Source organism: Phasianus colchicus, chromosome 2, assembly GCF_987193195.1.
Source record: "Phasianus colchicus chromosome 2, bPhaCol1.hap1.1, whole genome shotgun sequence".
NCBI classification, from domain to species: domain Eukaryota; kingdom Metazoa; phylum Chordata; class Aves; order Galliformes; family Phasianidae; genus Phasianus; species Phasianus colchicus.
This window is the reverse complement of record NC_143437.1, coordinates 71,159,809-71,183,071: the sequence shown is the minus strand read 5'-3', so window position 1 is coordinate 71,183,071 and position 23,263 is coordinate 71,159,809. Positions and strand designations below refer to the sequence as shown.

At 43.8% G+C, this 23,263-nt stretch overlaps 1 protein-coding gene across 5 annotated transcripts; it reads right to left on the bottom strand.

Annotated features, from left to right (window-relative positions):
• Positions 1-238: 238 nt before the first annotated feature.
• On the bottom strand, positions 239-22,949 carry FAXC (failed axon connections homolog, metaxin like GST domain containing). 5 transcript variants are annotated; one of them, XR_004169308.2, is made up of 7 exons: positions 22,582-22,949; positions 21,772-21,907; positions 18,195-18,391; positions 11,759-11,976; positions 8,853-8,969; positions 3,410-7,243; positions 239-3,270 (listed from the first exon to the last, which is right to left on the bottom strand). XR_004169308.2 is itself a non-coding variant. In XM_031610861.2 (6 exons), exons 1-6 carry the CDS (start codon positions 22,854-22,856, stop codon positions 6,960-6,962), a joined length of 1,227 nt encoding a protein of 408 aa, XP_031466721.1. In that variant the 5' UTR covers positions 22,857-22,949; the 3' UTR covers positions 239-6,959. The 5 variants fall into 5 exon arrangements, 2 of the variants coding, with proteins under 2 accessions (XP_031466721.1, XP_089992095.1); XR_016464436.1 differs by having other exon boundaries at positions 239-6,602; positions 6,772-7,243; XR_004169307.2 differs by having other exon boundaries at positions 239-6,602; positions 6,878-7,243.
• Positions 22,950-23,263: the final 314 nt, after the last annotated feature.

Genomic DNA, 23,263 nt, shown 5'->3' with positions numbered 1-23,263 from the left:
AAGTGCAGTCCTTTCTCCTGAGCTTGACCTGGAAATATTCCTGCATTGCCAAGGGGACAGAGGAACAGTGACAGTAACTGACCCACATCATGATGGCGGCTAAGGTATTTGCCTGAGGAGACGTGGGTTTAACTCACTGGTCATTACAGCTTCACACACTTTCACACTTAGTCACAGTCAGTGCACAGGCCTGCAGAAAGCAGAGACATTCATAAAAAGGACATGAACCAGAAAGGTATTTTAGATCCATTACTTGTAATTTATACACCAATGACATGTGGCATAAAGACAAAATATACAGATTTTCATATATACATACAGGAATCAACACAGTACACAATTTAAAGTTATGTTACAATTAAGTGTACAATTTTAAATATGGCTTTGTAAACTAGTAGTAATAACAGTGCTAAAATAATGTATGTCTTGTGAATTCATCAACAAACAACACAACGCAGCTACAGCATTAAAGTCCTCATTTAGCAATGTGTTACTCCACTTTGTTAGGAAAACCTTGTACACTGTACAGAGCTGGATACATCCCTCCCCCATACCCACCCATATATGCTTTGTTCTTGGCTGATTTTGCACCCTGAAGGTTAAAACTTTGGGGCCCGCATTCTTCAAGTATTCTGAAAAATAAAAACCTGTACAGTCAAAAGACGACCACTCTTAAGAACAAATTAAAAAGCAAGGGAAGAGCATACACCGTGCCCAGTGACAATATCATCACAACAAGTGAAGCTTAAAAAGGTTTTTTTTTTTAAAGTCTTTTTTTTTAAGAGTTTAAAAAACAACCAACCAGTTTCTTGTTTGCCTTCCTCTAGTGAACAGCCCTGGTAACATAAATTTCTACATGAGGGCTTCCAAGTGACTCAGACAAAGGACTGAGAGAAGTGATAAATTCTGGGTCACTTGGAAGCCCAGTTGGAAACCTCTGGCCTTTCTGAAGCCAATGGCACTCCTGCCAGTGACTTCAAAGGGGCAGGATCTTGCCATTCTGCAGAAGCTGAATGCCTTTTGGAAGCAGATGCTCTGTTTCTGCTTAAGTTTGTTGAGCTGGATGTGGATATCGTTAAGATGAAATTCTATGGTCCTTTTTATGTATGAGTCACACTCAATGTCCACAACTATCTCTGGCCTCAAAATCTGCCAGCAGGGCAAACAGAATACAGTACTCACAGCTCAGCACCGCAGTGACTCACTGAACGTTTTCATTGATTAAGATTCCCATACTGCACACACACATCCCGTTTCTTTCCAAACACCTCAGGAACCTGTGAAAATCTCTGCTGAGAAGTTCTTCATGTTAGCACGTAAGGGAAGGCGTGCAAAAAAAGCTCTTCACAATGGCCATCACAGAGCACTACCCAAAATTGCTGAGACAGAGCTGATCCGTGCTGCAATGCTTTTCCCACCTACAGCGAAGCTGTAAAGATTGAGGTCACTAGCCTGAAACTCCACGCAACCATTTCACCGTCACACAGGAGGCCGACACAGTATGGGATGATGGAGAAGGTCTCCCCTTGACAGGACACCAGTGGGTCACAATGGCCCACACACACCACTGGGCATCATCAGAAGGAAGCCACAGCCACTGCCATGTAAAGGAGCCAGACCAAAAGGGATTCTTCTCCTTTATCACATGGACACAGAACACAGCATCGGTACAGGACAACAGCAAAGCAGCAGCCCCACCTGAGCAGCAGCATTAAGGAAGCCCCTCCACCACGTCCTCAGTGGTAACAAGCAGCTGAGGCACAGTGCAGCATACACAGATACAGAAGCACTAATATGCTGCTGAGAATCACTGTGGTCATTCAAGGGTACCTCTAATCCTCCTTGTCCACAGATCAGACAGTGCAGCTTGGATGTTCCTCCAGATCACAGCCACTGACAGGTATGGGAATGACTCACCCCTACACTACGTATATCCATTTCCATATACCAGCTACAGGGCTGTTCAACATAACTCTACATTTAAAGACCATAATTTGCTTTATTTTGATGATAGGCCTGATTTATAATTTTGCAGTATTTGGTGATGGAGGGGTTAGATTAAGTAGCTACTTGTCAGGAAACAGATTCAAATTCTTCAAACATCTGAGGACAAGAACCACTTGAATTCATCCCCTGCCACAGAAATTTTGCTTGGTGAGCTGCCCTGCATAAATCTGCACATAACACACTTTTCCAGAAGGCAGTATTTTGTACGGCTGAGTATCTGACAGATACAACCCTTTCAATGAAAACAGTATGAAGCTGTCATGATTACTTGAGCAGACATCACTGACAAAAAGAAATTTGTGCCTGAACTATTGCTGCAGAAATATTTCAGGCAATATTTTTTCAAAGAGAATACAGATCTGGAGGGACATTGCCAAGGTTTTAAAGATCAAAATGTGTGACTTGCAGTGTTGTAATTGGATGGAAACAGTCCTCCAGATCTGAAACATCAGGTTTGGTTTGGTTCTTAAATCAAGCACCACATTTGTACAATTTCTGTAGGACTTATACAGCCCAGCATCTATCTCCCCACTTGGTAACAGTGAGCTCTGCTGACAGAGCCAGCAATGCTGACACTGACACACAAATCCATCCTGACATGACAGCGTTACACAATCAAACACTGCAATCCACAGCTCAAAAAAAAAAATTAAAAACCCACAAACCAGGCTGCCTTAAATTTAACTACAGTGGGAACACAGAGTATTTTTTTAATTCCCATTTGCCAAATGAGGGAGAGAAGACCAATTATCATTCCCTCACAGAAGTATTACGGAAATATAAAATAAATACAATACTCAGTATTTGGCAGTGTTCAGAATTAAAAAATGGTGCAACCACACTGTCCCACAGTGAAGTCAAAGAGCCTCTCCCTACTCACGAACGAGGCCCTTCACACACACTGCCTGCTCCCATGCCCATCCTGCTGCTTCCCCAGGTCAGCCTGCAGTCATGGCTGGGACCACCACCAGGTCTGCTCTCCAGCACCTCCCATGCACTTGGCTCTCATGACACAGGCTCCTGAACCCTTTCTAATGCTGCCCTACAAGAAGTCCCCAGTCACTAAAAAACCCTTGCAGGGTCAGCATCACCTCAGGCACAAAATCGTGGTCACTTTCACCCTTCAGCTTCAAAAGGCCTTCATACCTCACACAGCAGGCAGTCGGTGCTCCTGGGCTGTCCTGGGTTTCAGCACTGCGGTGACACCTGGTTTCCTGGCCCCTGCAGCACCACGGTCAGGGCCTGCGGGGTGCTTGCAGCAAACTTCCATTGCGGTTTTGATCAGGGGAGAGTGAGGGAGAAAAAAAGCAGAGGAAAAAAATGAAAGAGCCCAAGGAAAATAAAGAGTCATGGAGCTGCATCGGGGGAGGATCAGGGTGGGCATTAGGGAAAGGTTCCTCACCACAGAGCAGTGGGCATGGAACAGGCTGCCCAGGGCAATGGGTACGGTCCCAGGCTGCCGGAGTTCAGGAAGCATTTGGAAAATGCTCTCAGCCATGGGGTTTGAATTCTGGGAGGTGCTGTGTGGAGCCAGGAGTTGGACTTGGTGATCCCCTTGGGTCCCTTCCAACCATGTGACTCTAAGATGCTTTCAGACAGTTTGTAGGGTTTGCAGAGCCCCTCAAGCATGGAGATAAAAAAAAAGAAATGAGCAAGGGGAGAACACCTTTGCAGGACTAAGGAAACATTGCCCTTTTAGCAAAATGTTGAAAACTTAACTGTGTTTCATTTTTGTTGAGGACAATTCTTGTCCACTCTTCCTCCATGTAAACCAAGACTATCTAACACTTTTTCATGGATGTTAATAAAGCAATTTCTTTTTCTAAATATCTTTTCCCCATAAATATTTTGCCAAGGCCAGCTTCCAAAAGAGAAACTCTTGGATTAAATCCTTAACACAGGTCTAACAGTCAATATTTGTTTCTGGAAAGGATAAATTAACTCAAGGATTTACTACCAGACCTTGACAAAATACTACACACACCAATTCCTAAATAAATGCTGTTTTCTAATTTCACCTCTAGTTTGAAACACAGCCAAACACAGAAACACAGTACCTAGAATAGCCGTCATAAGGAGAAAGCTACTTATTGAGTAACTTCTCTAAAATAACCTGAGTAGTTCCTAAGAAATGGAAGGCATGTGACATGCTACAAAATACATTCACCCAACTGATTACATCACTGAAAAAAATATCAGCTGACAACAAAAAGTTCCTTCCCCCTCCACAGCCCCTTCAGATCCACTGTGTTTCACTTTTCTGCAAGAAAGCCCATCACCACACTTACCAAAGCGAAGTCAAGGCTCTGCTGAGGATGAATCCCCAGATTATTTCTCACCATACGGCTTCTTTTGGCACCAAAACTTACACATACATATATTCACTCACATATTCTTATATATGCACACACATATTTTTAATAGCATATGTATGTGTGTATATATATAAATGCATACACGTGCCCTACGATGTACAATATCAGATGCATCACAGAAGCAATTCTAGGAACAAAGCACTGGGCACTCACCAAGAAAACTTTCAGATATAGAAGACCACAACATGACACCAGCTCTGTACCATGGCAGTGATGCCAATTTCTGTGCCCACTGCCACATATCGTCACGTGATATCCAAATGCTTACATATGACAGGGCAAAATTACATCACTGGCTTCTGGACAGTTTGCCTTTTGGGATGCCCCAAGCATCGCTGCCACTGACAGACTTGTCAGCCCAGGAAAATTATAAATATGACTCTGTCCAATGAACTCAGGCTGGTCTTTTAATAACCATGACTCACTGCTGGGATTCATCTGGAGCCAGCAGGGGCTCCATACCTGGAAACACACTCTCCTAATGCTGAAAAGATGGATAAAGAAATGAGAATGTCTTGACCAGAATTCCAAAATCATGAGTATTTTTTAAGAGGAGCTTCTTGATGTACATGCTTTTTATCCAGAATAACAGTATCTAAATGTTTGCACCTGCCCTGACTTACCTGCAAAGTTTCACAGGCATGTCAGACCATTGCCCCTTGTGCTTCCAAGCCCAAGACTCATGTCCTTGTGACCTGTTCCTGTGCTTAGTTTCCTAAAAAGGGTCCCAGGTAACTGGATCATACCTTCCCCCTCCTCAGTTTTGGTTCATTTTGCTTTTGCAAACATGACAATAGAGACTTGCCCATGATTACAAGGCTGGAGCACAGCTTCAAGCAAATGTGTTGGGAATTTAGGAAATAGATGCAAGTTTGTGCTCACCTCAGACCAAACTGCCTGCTCTCACTGCAGTAGCTCTCAGACTTGGAAGAGACACAGGAATTCACTGCAACTTTGTCCCCTCTGCTTGCAGAGCCATGGCTAGCTGGGTGTTCCCTGCAACAAGCTTCTTCCTGTCAAAGACAATCTATAGTGCAGGAAAGGGATACGTTCTTTGAAAGCTGGAGTTAGTTCAATCTCCAGACTACTAGGACCATCAGCAACTAACATCATAACGTACTTGTGTCCTGCCTATTCTTAGAATCAACATATGACAAAATTTCTGCTGAGAGGTCGTGATTCATGGAAATGTAACTCAATGAGAAAGTCCCGATGAAAGTAATTTCAACAGGCTACCACCAACTTATGCAGATAAAACTCGATTTTCTACACTTCTACAAAGACCAGGGTCATCTGTAATTTCCATATGCTTTTTAATTAAAATCAACCACTCACTATCAAGCAACACAGGTGTAGATGCTTAACTTCAAACAGGTGGGCCAACCCAGTGGATCCATTCTTACCTTCACACCGACACCAGAACACATCGGTACCTGTGCAGCTATTCTTGCTTTGGTTCTCCAGATTCACAAGTATGGCACCAAAGAGGCCTTATGATCAACCCTAGTCACTATTTCAGCTCCTGGAAATCCTCACAGAATATGCTGTGACACCACTGTCTTCTCACAGCTTGCTCCCACACACTGCCTTTAGGAACTGTGCATTATAAGCCAGCAACCGCCCACCGTCCCAGCCAGCTCTAAAGCATATGATTGCAGGATTACACCTTATATTTACACAGCACCTCACACCTAAAAACACTTCAAGTTCCTTTGCAAACTTTAAAGGTTTGATGTGTCTTTCCATAAAGAACACAAACCACCCACTGCTGAGATGCTCCAGGCTTTCAGTAATGAATCCCATTTCTCTAAATCAGTAGCAGCTGGTGGCAGGAAGTACAAACATCTAATAATTCAAAAACATAGAAGAGATTTAAAGGCCTGAAGCCAGACTTCGGCCAACACACTTTCCAGATTAGCATGTGGGTGATTATACATTAAAACTGACATTCTTCTTTTGAATAAAAATATTCAACCTTCTGCAAAGAACAAGAAATGCTAAAGTGTTCCCTTCTGTAGAAACACATTTTCCTTCTGCCTTCCTTGTCTGTCTCTGAAAGAACCAGGAGCAGTTGATTCCTGCAGACACATTGTGATCACCCAGACTGCAGGTAGCTATCAAAACTTTCCTGAAACTGCACCAAATCAGCATCAATAATTTTCTTCCACGTGAGAAACGTGTGCCAGTAACACCTCTTCCTCTTTTGTCCTTGACCCATACCTGTAAAGATATCAACAGAAACCAGCTATTACAAATGCTCCACCTCCTGGAGTTTTCTCCCACTCAACTGTGGGATCTGTTTTGCAATGGAAGCAAGAACGTAGATTGAAAGTTTCTGTTGTCATCTGGACACACATCTGCCCACAGTGTGTTTTAAATAACTGTTTACCTTGGTTCCACCTGAACAATTACACAAAATGAAATAAGGTTGAGATAGTCCAGGTAGCATGTGACAGCCAAGTCAAGCGCAATGGTCTCTTGGAGGTGGTACCAACCTTCTCCCAACCTGGAGCAAAAAATAAATCCAACTGATCCCAAGAAACAGCTTGTCTGCAAAACAAGAGATGCTTGTATGCATCATTTGCATTGTTCGTGATCTCTGTAGTCATCCATGTCCACATCTGAATCAAAAAGGGAGTGTCCAGTGTAATCTGTGTCAGGAGTATGAGAAATACTGTTCCCTTCCTCATCAAATGTTTCTGTCCTTGAATAAAAACTGAAGTCCTGCAAGGGGGAGTGAGTCTTGCTTGTGTCACTGCTTTCCTCAGATTCATACAGAGTGTTATCGTCATCGTGATGCCATTCTGGCCAGAATTTCCTCCTTATTCTTTCACAATACATAGCAAGGTTAATGAGTTCACCTGAAACACAGCACAACACATTCCAGTAAGTACATTCAGTCAATAAAACTTTAACCTATCAGCTGATTTGGCATTGTTTGGAAACAATTTATGCAGGTTCCTTTCAAAGAGGAATCAGAGACTTGTCTGAAAACGTCAAGCTCCAGTCAACCCTCCGGGTGGCTGTTTACAATTTTCACATAACTTAATACAAATACTATTAACCTACGTACAATAAGAAAGGAACATATATGCATGTAGTGAAATAACCGTCCCAAATTCAACCTCAACAGAAATAAACCAAGACAAGTAATACCATAAGTTGTTCTAGCAAAACTCTTGCTTATTTGCTGTAGTTTATAAAGACAGGACTGAACTCAACTCTATGTGCACAGCTCACTCATTTGTTAAAATACTGCAAATTTGGATGTTTTGTATCTGCACCACCAGATGGCAGCATTGCCCGCAAGATAAATTTATGGGTTTGTTTTTCTTTCTGATTCACCTCCAGTATTCATAGCCTCAGCAGGTGTGTTAAGCCATGTGTAGATACATACACATGTGCTTAGAGAGAAGAAATTACTAAAAAACTTCAAACAAAAAAGAAATAACAGCGTATTAAGTAGAAAATGAACATGCACATGAAACCTGCACTCAGCATATCACAGCATGAGTAGCTGGATAGGTATGGAGCATCATCCATACTGCTTATGTACTCGCATCTATTACCTTCTGTTCATTTTTGTCAGACACAAAGTAGTTCAACAATCATCATACTTTTTCTTGAAACCAATCAACCCTTCAGAATTTTATCTGTGACTCTTCAGACATCAAGGGTTTTACTGTACAGACTACTTATGACCCTCAAGTCACAAACCCTTGATGGCACGGATTTTTTCCTCAAATCAAAGCTTTAATAATGAGAAAATCCAAACTGTTGCCTCAGTAGCTACCTCTTATGCAGAGTAGGTCTATGGATCAGGTTCATTGCTTTTACAGCTATTCCACACCCTTTTCCTCCTCAGTTCTTTCCATTTTTCACACTATGTTTATTCTACAAAGTGAGGCCAAGATCTTCCATCAGACTCTCACGTGCCAATACCTCTCCACGAGGAATAACAAAATTCAGAGATGGGAGGAAGGAGATATGATACACTGGTTTCTAATTCATTTTACTCCCAAGCCAGACTGGATTCTTCTCCTTGCCCAGTGTCCTTAATAACAGCAAAAGCTTAAATTTCAGTGGGACAACAGTATTTGCAGTTCTACTGTCAATGAAACTATTTAGCTCAGCGGAATTTGGCTCACAGCTTCTAATACTTTACTCAGCATTCATCCCTTATAAGCACTCAGCTTTTGCTATGTCAAACAGGGAAAAGATCAAACACAGGAATGGAAACAACTACCATTCAAAACATTAAAATGAGAACAAACAAGAACTTCACCAGAAAAAAAAAAATCACAGAATAGAAATGCTATATTAAACATGAAAACAGCTAATGATATAGCTGAAGTACTCCTGCAATCCTATGAAAATCCTACAAAATGTTCCATACTTAAAGACAGCAAATGCCACCGAAAGTTTGTTTTTGTTTTTGTTTTCTGTCATAGATCACTTTAAACTGCTTACCTTTGATTAGTCTCTCTGGTCTAGTCCCTGGCAGTGTCCACATTGCCTGTGCCAGATGACCAAAAACTGTGGCATCAACAGTGGACAGGTTTGGTCCCATAATGTACTTTTTGTCACCTGTAAATAAAACAGCAAGGCATTTTAATGGGGACATGTCCTCCTCTCCTCTACAAGATAAAGAAGACAGAGAAGAAGTATTGCCTGCTTCCCCAGCATAGGCATTAGACTTGGAGCAAAGAAAGCAGAGCAAGTGAATCATGTGGCATTTCAGAGGTCAGCTTAGATGGCTGCATTGTCCCTGCCTTTGCCCAAAGTGCTATAAACCCTGTGAAATGTTGTATGTAATTGAATTCTCCAAATCCAGTTACCCCATCTCCCCAGGACATTCTTCCCCTGTATGCCAGAAGCTGCCTGTAATCCAGCAGGTTATTAAATGTTAGGGTTATTAAATGAGTTTAGAAAAACTGTCCAGCAGTAAAATGCAGCAAATTCTAAAATACAACACAATGAAGGCTGTTATCCATCTGCACTATGATGTAGCAATGCAATACACAGAAATAACAAATAATAACTTCCCACAGCATGTCAAATATGATACAGAAATGGAGTTAACTCTCCCCAGCTCTTTCAGAACTGCACCAATCTATTCTCTGACGACTATGTACTGGGTAAATGTTGTGTACATTCTGTATTTATGTGTTGTTCTGCAGTCATTGATCTCAAACACAGCTCAAAAACAGGTCCCCAAACCACAGTAATATGTTGTGTAAAATCCCATTTCACCTGACAACACTATAAATTTAGGACTGCTCAGCTGGGTCTGAGTCTCAATCCATAACAATGTTACTCTGGGAAGCAACTCCACTAGAATAACAGCAGGTTGCAAATCAACCCTGTGAATGAGGAGAGCCTCCAAGTCAGGCTGGAAGTCACAGAATCACAGAATGGTTTGATTTAGAAGGGATCTTTCCAGTTCCAACCCTCTGCTATAAGCAGGGACACCTCCCTCTAGACCAGGTTGCCCCATCCAGTGTCTCACTCACCTCCTGTCCCCAGCTCAGAATATGACCCGAGGCCAAGGGTACATAGACCCAGCCACAAACAGCTCAAGAAAGCTGGTGTTAATGGCAAGTCAGGGCAATTACCAAAGAGCAGGGAAATGCACCAATAATCACAATGGCAAACATAGTAACATAGTGACTAATACAACATTCATTTCAGAAGGGAAGATAAAAATTAAATGTACAATATTCAGCTAGTAATGTAGTAAAGTAACCATAACACAGCAAGTGCCCATCAAGACTTTTTAAAACACGAGGCACAACCTTCTCATCAATAATCAATAAAACCCCTGCTGGTAACGTGCACCAGTAAAAAAAGCAGATGTCGCCCAGTTTGCCAGCTCTGTGACTGCCCTTCACATTTTTTGCCTCCACAAGCAACACATACTGTGAAAACACATATGGAGGTGCAGGAGCAGGGAGGAGGTCTATCCAGAGAATGGAAGAATTATTTCCAACCAATGAAAAATGAATCTTACAGAGAAGTCTGAGGATTTCCAGCCAATTCTCCAAGCAAAAACAAAAATGAAATAAATGGTTTGATCACAGCATTTATCTTCACAGGAGATGGCACAGGCAGGAAGGGCAGGAAGGACTAGAAGGAACATCTGCCTGAAGGCTGAGAGCATGCATCCTCCAATTTGAAACTGGACAAATTTTGAACACATTTTGATGGTGATGAACACCTGCCACCTAATAACTAATGAAAGTAGCTGTATCTTCACCTTCTGAAATCTTTTGACCTCTGGCCTCCAAAAATAGTGCTTCTTCAAAAGAAAATCTCTGATTTTTCTTAAACAACCTTAAACAACAAAACACATCATGAGAAAGAGCCGACAGAGAAAGAAGTGCCAACAAATCTCTCCCTCACCCACTGTCCATGATCGTAACTCCTTTTTCACTTTGCTCCCAACCCAGCACCTCTCTGCATTTCAGAAAACTTGCACAGCTCCCTCTAGTTCCTTTGCAATTTTCTTTTTTTCCCCAAACACCCTGGAAGAACAAAAGCATCTCACATCCCTCCATTGCTTAGCAAGCCCTCAGTTTTTGCCTTCTACTTGGCTACCTTTCCTCCTGTCCATCCCACAATTCAAGCACGTGTTCTGTTCTCTTTCCTGAGCACAGGATGAGTGCAGAAGCCAGGACTGGGCAGGGAGGACCCCTCTTGCCCAGCCACCACTTAAAGGATCATAACAGGGAACACAAACTACATCAGCACCACCTCTTGGATTCTGGACCAAGGGAGGGACAAGCTCAAAGTAAGGGATAACGTGCCCCAGATGAACTCCTCAAAATACACATTTTTACACAAAAGCATAGTACAGCTAGCTCTTGGCAGGCTGAAAGTGAAAAGCACAGTGCAGACAGTTTTAGTTCAGACTTCAGCCTGAGCTACACTACAGAAATGAGGCTTGCACGGTTCTGGCTGAGGTCAACCTTAAGACAATCTCTGCATTGTCTACCCACAACAGCCAGCATGTCTAAAACCATCCATTTTGACAACACAGACCCATCTCCTACCAGCAGCTTTAAATGAAGCTTCTAACACCAACCAAATGCAGCAACATCTAGCTGAAAGTAGCATTTGCTAAGGACTTTCAAAAGGCCACATTCTGCTCCTCCAGATACACAGTGCCCAGAGAAGCAACCTGTTTACCCTCCTAGAAAGGCAGTTTGGTAACAAAGAGGGAGGAAAGAAACCCACCCCCGCAAGAGTGGCATTGGGGAACAGCAGCAGTGTGAACACCACCTGACAGCAGTGAGATTATTTGTGCCTGTGACCGGGCTGACATATGGCCATTTCACGCTGAGGCACGAGGAGGTGAGTGGTTTGTGGTACATTACCCAGGAGACTTGCTAGAGTCCTCATGTCCTTCTCCATCAGTGTGTACATCTCCTCCTCAGAGAAGCGGCCAATTCCATGACCGTACATCTCCCGCTTCACGATCCCTTTGGTCAGATGGCAGAGAATCCACTTCAGCAAATCACTGAGAGGGCCGTAAACTGAAATCATCTTTTGCGTCTCGTGAAGGTTTTCCACCCATTGGCAATAAGCTAGAGTCCTACAAGGATGCAAACACCAAGTCATAACAGCGCAGTGCCCAGAGAGCATGGAGCTAGGGAAAACAGAGGAAAATGGAGAGAGCAGCCTTTCCCACCAGCCTGTTCTCCATGCACTCTATTACTGCTTGGCTAAGTTTCAGCAGTACTTTGCACCAACATAAATATTGTAGCAGTCATTCTTCAAAAAGATCTCTGCTCTCTTCATAGATTAACCATGACATAATCTTTACAAGAAAAAAAGAAAGCTGCAGAGATGGTACCTATCAGATTAGCTCTCATCTGAATTTTCTTTCCCTTAATGAAGATGTTGATCTTACACAAGATACCTTTCTGAAGGCTTCCACTGTATTTCAGGCTGGATTTCAACTTCATTAAATGGCCAAAGTATTATTTCAAAAGATCTTTTCATCAAAATTTGTCTTACCAGCTACATAATACTTTTCATCCTTTACTAATACTGTAGGCAAAGGTCCTTTGTTGCTGTTGCTACATTAACTTTTCTGATACATAGCACCTTCTGACATAAGGCATTCTGAAGAAAGGAGAGACCATACAACTTCTGTCACTGGTTTAAGGAATACTGGAAGAAGAGCGGAAGACATCTTTAAGTAGATGAGACAAATGCAAGAAGCCATGGGTCTAAGAAACATTGGGAATTTATAGCCATGTTCCATTTTGTATTTCCAAACTGAAAAATGTAGAAGTAAGCTCACACACTTGAACTGTATGAAAAAAAGGTTCATGAGGATTTGAGTTTCCACCAGGGGAGATTTAGGCTGGACGTTAGGAAATACCACTTTTCCAAAAGAGAGGTCAGGCAGTGGAAAGGGCTGCCCAGGGAGGTGGTGGAGTCACCAACCCTGGAGGTGTCCAGAATATGTTTAGATGTTGTGCTGAGGGACATGTTTAGTGAGAACTACTGGTGACAGGTGGGCAGTTGGACTGCATGATCTTGTAGGTCTTTTCCAACTTTAGTGATTCCGTAGAATCATTAGTCTATAGACTAATGAAGCTTGATAGAAAAGTTGGAATATCAGAAGTTGCAAATGCACGTATGTAAAATATTGAATGGTGTTTAATAATTAAATGCTTCCATTTCCACTATGGCTGGAAATTAGTTTTTTTAATTCGTAACTTAAGTTTTATCTTTGCCCATATTTCAAATTGCACTCTCTTTATGCCTATATGGATTATCTAATTCAATATAAGAGGGAAAAAAGAGACTTCCTGCATATTTTTTCACACATATACTTTTTCAAACTCTGGTATACCATGACCAGAAGCTGAATTTAGAATTATCATCAGTAAGCAACTACTTTAACACCGTGAAAATGCTCTAATCTTTACATTTCCACACACTCCTTATTTGAATTACTAATAACACAAGGTAAAAAGAACATATTTGGCATAACAGCTGAAAAGAAGCCACTTAAAACTCAAATGTACTATGTTCTCTCTGAGAGGATAAAAGGCATTTTAATTCCCTTTAAAATTGTCCCCTGCAGGATGATATCTTCTGCTCAGACTGGTTTCATTATATTCAGCAACAGTGAGGCACATGCAGGTTTCAGTGCAACTGCATGAACAATAAAGAACAGAAATGCACCTGCGTTGTTTCGGACTTCTTTTATTCTCACCAAGTTTCTCCAAAAAACATCTTCTACTGTATTAGTATGACAGCAGCATCTCACTGATGTTTTGAATGGAGATGTTGCATAATCTCGTTTGAATAGCATTCAAACTGTATGAACCAACTAAAGTTTTTGGGCTGGTTTCTGCAGAGTTTGAAACAGGACTGGATTTAGAAAAGAGCGCCAACAGGAAAGTAGAACACAAAGCCAGGAAGCAGAGGGTACTGAAATATCAAAACCATCAACTTTTGAGGACAAAGTCCCTTGGACAAATACAGCTTTGAAGAAGGAATCTGGTCTGGATGTGAACCATAGGAAATAATTACAACTATTATCTGTGTATGCCAGCTATTATTCATACTATTTACTCGAGTAAACTGCAAGAACCTGCTCTTTAATAGCACAGCTGTGCGTGTCGCTATGAAGACCCTCATCCCCCAGCAAGGATCTCATCAGCTTCACCCACTGGTCATTCTGCAGCACTATTGTAATTGCTTTAGCACAACAGGAGTCACCATAGAGGGGTAGCGAGAAAAACAAGGCATGACAAAACAAAGAAGCAGAAAGGAGACTGCTGGAGCATTTTTGAAAAATCATCCCAGTCACACACGACCAGCAGACCCTCTAGACCTGCCATGACTTTTATTCACTCTGACTCCACCAGTGAGCTGGCATTGCACCGAGCCATCAACCACGTCTGGGACAACTGTAATTCCATGAGACAGCACAAAGGTTTCCCACAAAGCTAATTAGCCTGTGCTGTAAAACAGAAGTACATTTCCATAATGCTCACTTGCTCATTCTGGAGGAGTAAGTCATTGGGTCTGGAAGAGGCTGAAGCCAGGTAAGATTTAACAAACAGGACCAGATTTAGGTAACCCTGCCTCGGTTATGCCATCAAGCCCAATCTTAGATGTGTGCCTGTCACTCTGAGGAGTAAAGCTGCTGCATGTCCCAAATCTCAAATTTACGTGAGCAACAAAGACAGGTAAACAGACAACCACTCAGTTTATGCCAAAAATGTTAGGCTTCTGAACATGCAAAAGCAAAGAAAAAGGTAGTCGGATTTAGAGGGACAGCTAAACATCTTTTTAAAACTAGCTTTACAAGCACTTTGTTAAAATAATTATATTCAAGGATTGATTTAATCTGTGCTTTTCACCAAAACATGCTCCTCTGTGCTTAATTCCAACTATCATTCCTCTGCTTAGACTGTATTAGCAGAGTATTATAAAAATAACAAAAATTAAGAAAAGCCAGAAATCATGCTGTCTATATAACCTAATTCAGCATAATTATAAATACTAACTATAAAAACTAACTGTAGTTCAGAACGTATGTGATGATATTATTATTTTATGTCATTTTGGGAAATATTAGCACCTCCATTTGTGCCAGAATATATGTGAATTCCTAAGAGTATAAATAAAACCATAATGCATTAAAGAAACACTACAGGGGTGAAGCAAATCTGAAGCATACATGTAACAGCAGCTCTGGCCTCAATACATAAATCAGAAGAGATAGAGAAAGTGACTCATCAGGAACAGCTTGCTTGATTATCCCCCAAGTATCTCAAGAGGCAAATAAAAAAAAAGGGGGGGGGAGGGTGCTCAAAAGGATGCAAACTGGAAGCTATTTTGCTCATCTAAATCTTGTGCAGAGTGGAAGAAAAGGATTCTAATAATTTCCTTCCACAAATCTTACCTTACCTGCTGTGCTACTTCTCAGAGTAGAATAGCTTTTAAGCCACCAGTGGTATGCAAGCGTCATCATCCTCAATAGCAGGAGAGATGTCACTCTTATAATTGGCTTGATGTTCAACATGTATTGTTTAATACACAGCAAGTTTGAATACCTGTCAGTCATTTGCATTATCATACCATGCTCCTCCTGTCCTTCAAACATGCAATACATTAGCGATGTTTTCACTGTCCTCTTAAAGAAAAAGTAAGAAATGAATGTATTTATGTGTGTGCGTATACATTGACAAATCACTTGTGTTTGACAATAAGGGCAACCAATGTAATGCCTTTAACTGGTTTTCAAGAGCCCCTGGCAGTCACTGCAGACAGTGGAGGTAACCCAGCAAAAGCTATGGGGAGATGACAGAGGCCTGCACACAACCAGGACCTCAGGCCTGGTCCCTGAAGCACAGAACCAGCCCGCTCTTCCATTTCTTCCCTACTGACTCAACCTCACCCCCACCTAGGCTAAAAGGTTTTTTTCTTTTGCCAATTTAAACATAGCAAAAGCCTGACAATTATAGCTTCCTCCAGGGACAGAAGCTCCAGCACCAGTCTTATGCATCTTCGAGACAAGCTCTAATCCCAGCTCTAAAATAGGCATGTTCAATCACTCACTGGCGTTCTGCCAGACACCACAGCCTAGGGCAGAGGTTCACAACAGTCCTACATCGCCCTCAGCTCCAGCCAGAGCAGCAGTTTCCACCTTTAAGGGGTACTAAGCAATCAGAACTGCAGCCAAAGATAAGCAGTCAGTTCAGCAGAGGCTAAACATTTCAGGAGGATGCTGAGCACCTACCCAGATTAGCTCCATCCACAGAGCTAATCCACAGGATGTTCTTTGCTTGTTCATTCAATTGATGTAATACAGCATTACTTATTTATGATGAAATTACTTTGCATCTGCTGGCAATGAGGCTGTATTAATCACATTTTATATCACTGCTTTGGAGGCTTGATTTCATAAATTTTCTGCAGAAAGGCCATGACTGTGACAAGTTTCCCCCCAGGGCACTTGAGGACATCACAAACAGACCCTCTGCTCCTGGTGGGAAATGAGAAGGCTCAGCACCAGTGCAAAGCTCTGCAAAGCTACTGCCTGATTTTATCATGGTTAACTACAGGATGGTCAGAGCTGTTATTCAGGAATTACAGCAGCGTGAAGCCCCACAGCTCTGGCTCAGGCCTAGTATAGGGAACCAGCACAGTGTGGTCTCACCAGCACAGCAGCCCTCTCACACACCCTCACAGCGAGGTCATACAACAAAACTTAAAGCTGGGTCTTTCTATTCTGCAGTAAAAAAGTATTTGCCCTTGGGAAACTCACCTGCATGACTAAAGAGAAAAGGAAAGAGGGATACACAATGAGGCACGTGCCTATTTTTTCCCACTTCTTGCTTTGTCCACCTACTTCAGTGCCCCAGTTCAACAACTGAATCCCCCAGTACCTGTGTCCCATGCTCTCCTATTTCATGCCCAGCAGCGCTGAATGAGCTCAGTGGGAACACGGATGGACAGCCAATGGCTTCACCAAGGAAAGAGCAATCTCTAATTCAGAAACACAAGAGCTGTGCAAGTTTGTCATCAGTAATGTTACATTAAAAGCAGTTAAGCCTATGGACCATGAAACAATCAATACACTTAGGTAAGGAGATGGAGCATTAAGGGATCTAAAGGCCGCATCTTCCCCCAGGCAGCTACAACTATGGGAGAAAAAAGGAACAACAAAATGAAGAAATCATACTTGCAGACTACTGCAGTTTGAGAGCTGCAGTCAGATTTCTGAGAAGACACTGCAGATAGGCCTCACTAGTGAAAGTCATACTTTTGGGAAGCTAAGGATTACATTCTTAAATCATATCATTTAAACTACTCAATTCTATGACTGTTCCCAGGAAATACTACAAATGATTCAAAATACTATGCGTGCACGTGTTGCTGCTGATCTTCAATAAGAAGATGAAAGGAAGAAAGGTAAATGCATTCTAGTTATATCACACAGTTTTTCTAGAGGAAAAAAAAAAGTTATGTCTGAATGCAAGGCTCAGTCCAGCAAGAACTTTAAATGCATGCAAGAAAGCAAACTGTTGGGAAAAAGCCTTAAGCCTGCCAAGGTATCCAATGCCATGCCCAAAATGCTATGTCCACCTGCTACTTCTATGGATCCAGTCAGGAAAGGACACTTAGAAAAAAAGGACTGAAAAGTTGGAGTGGGGAACAGGAAGCATAAAAAATAAAAATCACAGACACTATATTCAAAGGTATCAGTAAAACGCATGAAGTATCAGCAAAGGTTTTCCATTCACATCCATTTTTGATCTACTTGGGTTACCACAACTAGTACAGTATCATATCAACTGGCACCAATGCCAACAATACTTACTAACAGGAATAATGAGACAGTAATCCATACTGTAATCACACATACAGGTAATTAAAACCAGTAACTGTAAGAATATCCATAATATTTCAGACTCACTCCATACGCTAGATTTTGTTTGTTTCCCCTCTTACACCTCCAATCTTTTCAGCCATCTTGGGTTTTGCTCCTCATTAACGAGGCTGCTTCTGCATGGAGGTCATAGGAAGAGGACAGACAGACAGCACACTGCTGTTCCTTTCTGCAACGCCAACTCCTTACCTTGCCCACACATCACTGCAGCTCTCGGGGGAGTTACTCCTGACTCATTCCAGCACAAGCAGAAAGGAGCAGCAATTTTCCACAGTGAAAAAAGCTGTGAAATTAATAGTTGGGTATCCAAGACAAAATAAGTATTCACTTCTAGACAAACAGTATAGGTCTGACAGCAGAACACAGCCAGCCTTTTCATGCAAGCTTACCAATAGAAATGCTCCTCCACCATCTTTGTCACTGCTCTGGAAACAGCTCTTTCTCGTGGACCAAGATTTTTATTTAAATTCACTCCAAGTTTCTCTTCCAAAAAGTCAATAATGAACTCAGTGCCAGACACTTTTTTGTGATTGTATTCAATCCAAGGCATTTTTCCTTGAGGGGAAAGTTTTCCATCAAAATAGTTCTAAGAAAAAAAAGCAAGTAAACAAACAAACATACAGACAAAAAAAAAGGCACTTCAGATTCCATTTCAATAAGAATAAAGCTTTTTTATATAACTTTCCGTGTTTTTAAAAGCAACATTATTTCTTAATTAACACTCCAGGATAACTGCAGCTATTCAATTGGAACAACAGCTCTGTGCAATATGAAAAACCCCAAATAATTATTTCCAGGTCCTGCAATGTATTGCACATTTTTATATTAGATGCCATGTGATTTAATATTATTTAAGGACCTGGGTTATTTAAGGGGATAGGGACACTCAGATCTCCCGGAAGATTGGGTCCATCATTCTAAACAAGTTTTTAATCACAGGAATCATGCCTTAATTTGGCTCTCACACAGAGCAGCACTTTTCATGTTAGAAGTACGTTATAAATGCTTCTTCACAGAATCATAGAACGGCTCAGGTTGGAAGTGATCCTAAAGATCATCGAGTTCCAAGTCCCCTGCCATGGGTAGGGCTGCTACCCACTAGATCAGGCTGGCCAGGGCCCCATCCAACCTGGCCTTGAATGCCTTCAGGGACAGGACATCCAAATTCACTGCCTGTATCAGATAGCTGTATAGTCTCTGAAGGTAAAACACAATCATGAGCCCACAGTTCAAAGACATATCGTTCCCTCACCAGGCAGGAGGGAAATCTCTGCTTACACGCACTTCAGCAGTTTTGTAACTTAGAAATCTCCTATAGCTTCAGACACACTTCCAATTGGACTTCTGAAGGCACAGCCCTGCTGCCCAGCACATTACTAGCCAGCTGCTGAACATGGGCATCTTCTTATACAGCAGTAATAACATTATTTTCTCCATATTTTTTCATTGAAGATGGAGAGGGTCACCACGCACCAGCAGCTCCAGCTTAGCCTGAATGCACATCCTCCTGGCTATTGCTTAAAACATGAGTGAACAACCACTACCCATGCGTGGCCACTCCCAGAAGCCCAACCCTTTCAGATCAAAACAGAAGGAATGGGTAACGCTGCTGAGAAAACAAAACCTTCTGGTCTCAGTCTTCTCTGGGACTTCTGCCCAAGCAAGAATCTTACAGCAGGAATATTGGATTATGTAACCTCTGATCTACTGCATCCAAGCCTAGATGAACAGAGCAGCAGAATCCACACCACCTGCACATGCAGGTGACTGCTCTGATCAATGGCAGAAACACCAAAACTGCCCAACACCTGAAACCAAATAGAGAGCATGAAGTCCACAGCACCTTCATTATGATTTACCTTCCTGTGCACAAATACTGATGTTCTGCAGAAGCTGCTGGACTTGAACATGTGCTTATTACATGTTACTGCAGTCTGTGTCATTTGCAACCCAGACAGAGCAGATTCTTATTATTCATCCACATACACACACATAAATACATTGTGTAAAATGTTGTGCTAATGCTGCATTAATATCACAATTTTAAAAAATGCAAATGATGGGTGAAGTTCTTTTAGGAGAGTCAATTTGGGTAAACCTGGGAGAAAAATAACAACCAAAAAACTGTTGCAGGATTTTCATGTTTCATTGCATACAGTTTATCAAACAAATCAGGAAATGTCTTTCAATGACCTGAAAAAACCTTTATCTAGGGACAAATTTCAGTTCTACAGTTCCTTTATCTGCTGTTCTCAAGTGGATGATTTTAGGCTTGAAACCTCAGTATTCTTACGGCTGCTACTAATTGCCATCAAATATTTACCAATTTTCCACTTGAAAACTGGTCCAGCTGCAAAGCAGGAAAGCTATGGTAGCGTCATTAAAAAAAACACCCTCATGCCTCATAGTACTTTAACCTGAACTGCAGGCTACAAAGCTCCTGAGAACCTCACTTATAGAGGAAATTATAAGCCACACAGCACAGGGCTCTTCGGGGGTAATTTTATAGTATTCTCCAGAAGAAATTAGGCTCTACATTTTCAATTACTGTAGCTTACGCTTTACTTTTCCTCATGTTTCTTCTCACAGAGACTGCCATCTCTGCCATTTTCACAGAGCTGGTATGAAAACAGCACATTGCTGCTGCACAAACACTCGTTAGATTATGGAAATAACCAAATCTTAATAGTCATAAGGAAATCAAGGAACAACCAAAAGGCTTCCACAAACACCCACAATGGGCTCCTTTAATATAAGCTTTATGAAGAAAAGCATCAAACATTCTGAAAACACACCTCATTTCACCCTCCCTCTTCTAAGCAGCCCCTGCCCAGGAAGGTGATGACCCACAGTATGTCTCCAGCTGCATCCCTCAGGCTGTTCTCACAGAACCATAGAAGGCAGAGGTTGGAAGGGACCTCCAAGAGGCCATCTGGTCCAACTCCCTGCTAAATGCTCTGAAGTACCTTCTTCAAGTGCCATTAAATCTTAATATAAGAAACATTAAAACGTATGCTTTTAAATGCTTAAACCCAGTGTACTAATTAGGCCTTCTTTCACATCCAAAATAAAGGAGCTTAATCACATACAAATGTGGATGAGTATCAATCATAAATACAAAATCAAGTTCTCAGGTTTTTCTTCCTCTGCAAAAGACCAGATGCAATCAAAACATTCTTCATAATACCTGGAAGTGCAGCAGAAGACTTGAACCCAACCAAGGTGAGCATGCGACTCAGCCACAGCTCAGATCATCTGAGGCGAAGTAAGAGCTCAGACTTATTTAAGTTGAGGGAAAAGAGACTTCTTCCACCTAAAATTCTCAGTACAACAGTAACAACAAATATGACATCTGCAGTGACCTCAATGCTTTATACAAACAGCAGGAAGACTCATTTCGTGTCTCAAAGATTTTGTTTTCTGCACAACCTGCCTGGTGACACCACCAGACAGCACGCACCACGCTCAAAGCATCGCAGCTGAACGGGCCTGCAGAGCAACCCTGTTTTCCCACATGGGAGACCCCAGTGACACCAGGCAAAGCAGAAGAGAGGCACATCTTCCCAGGAGGGCACCAGGGTGAAACCCTCTGGAAAACAAGAAGCTGCAGCTGCCTCACCTCATTCTCTTCAGCATGGACAAATTCAAAGACCATGTAACACCGTCCTTCAGTTTTACGGTATTATTCCATGAACTGCAGGCTATTCTCCTAGCATTTTTAGACAAGTTAACTTCCATCATCCGTTTTGGTTTACCTGTTAAACCTAGAGCTGTTCTAGATCAACCACATTCAAGTGGTAACTTTAAAGATTATACACCAAATTTTGCCAGAGACAAAAGAGCTGTCACCTAGCCGGACAGTTGTACCTACATATTTACATCTCTCTGCATGAGAAAGACTGGGGGGATGCCTATTTCAAGCAACTACAGTGAGCTGTGGTGTGAAGGAGAACTGTATGGATGTACCTGGTAGGGGAGGTCAGCCATCCTTAGGTATGTTTCCATTTTCAGACAGAAAGGTGACAGACTCGGAACGCCGTTGTTGGGCCTCGAAAACTGATGCAGTATGATAGCATCTTTTGAATCAATCTCCTGCTCTTTCCTGCCAGAAAACGGAACAAATTAAGGAGGGGAAAAAAACAAAACAAAACAAAGAACGCATCATAAACCAGCGTTTCAAACACACAAAGGAAAAATCCCAGCTGAGGCCAAACACGCATCCTCCCTTCTCGTATGACCGCAATGTTTTATTCGTCAGACGGAGGGCCGCTACAACGCACTGTCGCTGCTGCGGCAGCCCGGCTGCTCCCACGCTGGGTACCGCGCGAAGCCGCCGCGGCCGCCCGAAAGAGGCGCAGCGATGAGGCCCAGGCCCCGCGGCCCCGTCCCGCCGCAGGGCTGCAACGCCGGGCCTCGCCACCTTCCCGTCCAGGTGAGCGCCGCTCCAGCCGCGCCGAAGCGGCCACCGGCCGTTTCCGGCGTGATCGGGCCGGGCTTCGTTCCGGCCCGGCACCAGCCGGCTCGCCGCCCCTCAGCCCCGCTCCGGGCTCCTCCGCGCAACCCTCGGCCCCCGTTCCCGCTTTCCCGCTCCCCCCCCCCCGCCGGGGCAGCCGCCGCCCGCCATCGCCGCAGAGCGCACGGCGCCGCCACCCGACGCCCCCGCTCGTCTCTTCCCCGCCGGGTCCCCGGGACGCACCGCGCCCCTGCGCCAGGCGACGCGAAATGGCCGCGGGGCGGAACGGGGCGCCGAGGCACCGCATCCCGCGTCCCGCTCACCGGATGGCCAGCAGTTCGTGCAGCAGGTAGGCGGCGGCGGCCAGCAGCGCGCCGCCCGTCAGGTACAGCGTCTTCTTCCACCACGAGTCGGAGCCCAGCGCCGCCATGGTGCCGCCCGCCCCCGCGCCCGCCAGCGGGAAGGCGACCAGCTCGCCCCCATAGAGCGCGGGCGGCGGCTCCTCGGGCCCCGCGCACCAGCCCAGCGACAGGCTGCGGTTGCGGCTCAAGTCCGCCACGCAGGAGCGAGGCGCCGCCAGCCCGACTCCCCACAGCATGCTGCGCCCGGGCCCCGCATCCCCCGCTCCTCTCCGCTCCGCTCCCTCCGGCCCGGCACCGCGCAGCCCTGCCCGGCCGGGCGGCTCCGCCGGCTGCCGGCCCCCTCCCGCCCTCGCGGCGCGGCTGCGCGGGGCTGGCGGCGGTGCGCAGAGCGGCCTGAGGGGGGCGCCCGCCGCCCTGAGCGCGGGGACGCGTCTGCCCGGCCGAGCCGTGCCCCGAGGCTGCGGCTGGGGGCGATCCTCGCGGCGCTGCGAGAGGGGATGCGCTGCTGTGCTCCTCAGCGAGGAGCGGGGCCTCGCGTGCTAGCCCGTGGCTGAGGTGAAGGACATCTGCCGTCGCATACACACAGCACGAAACAGCAAGGCCCTCTTCCAAACCCTTGAGACAGAGCGCTTATTTTGCTCTG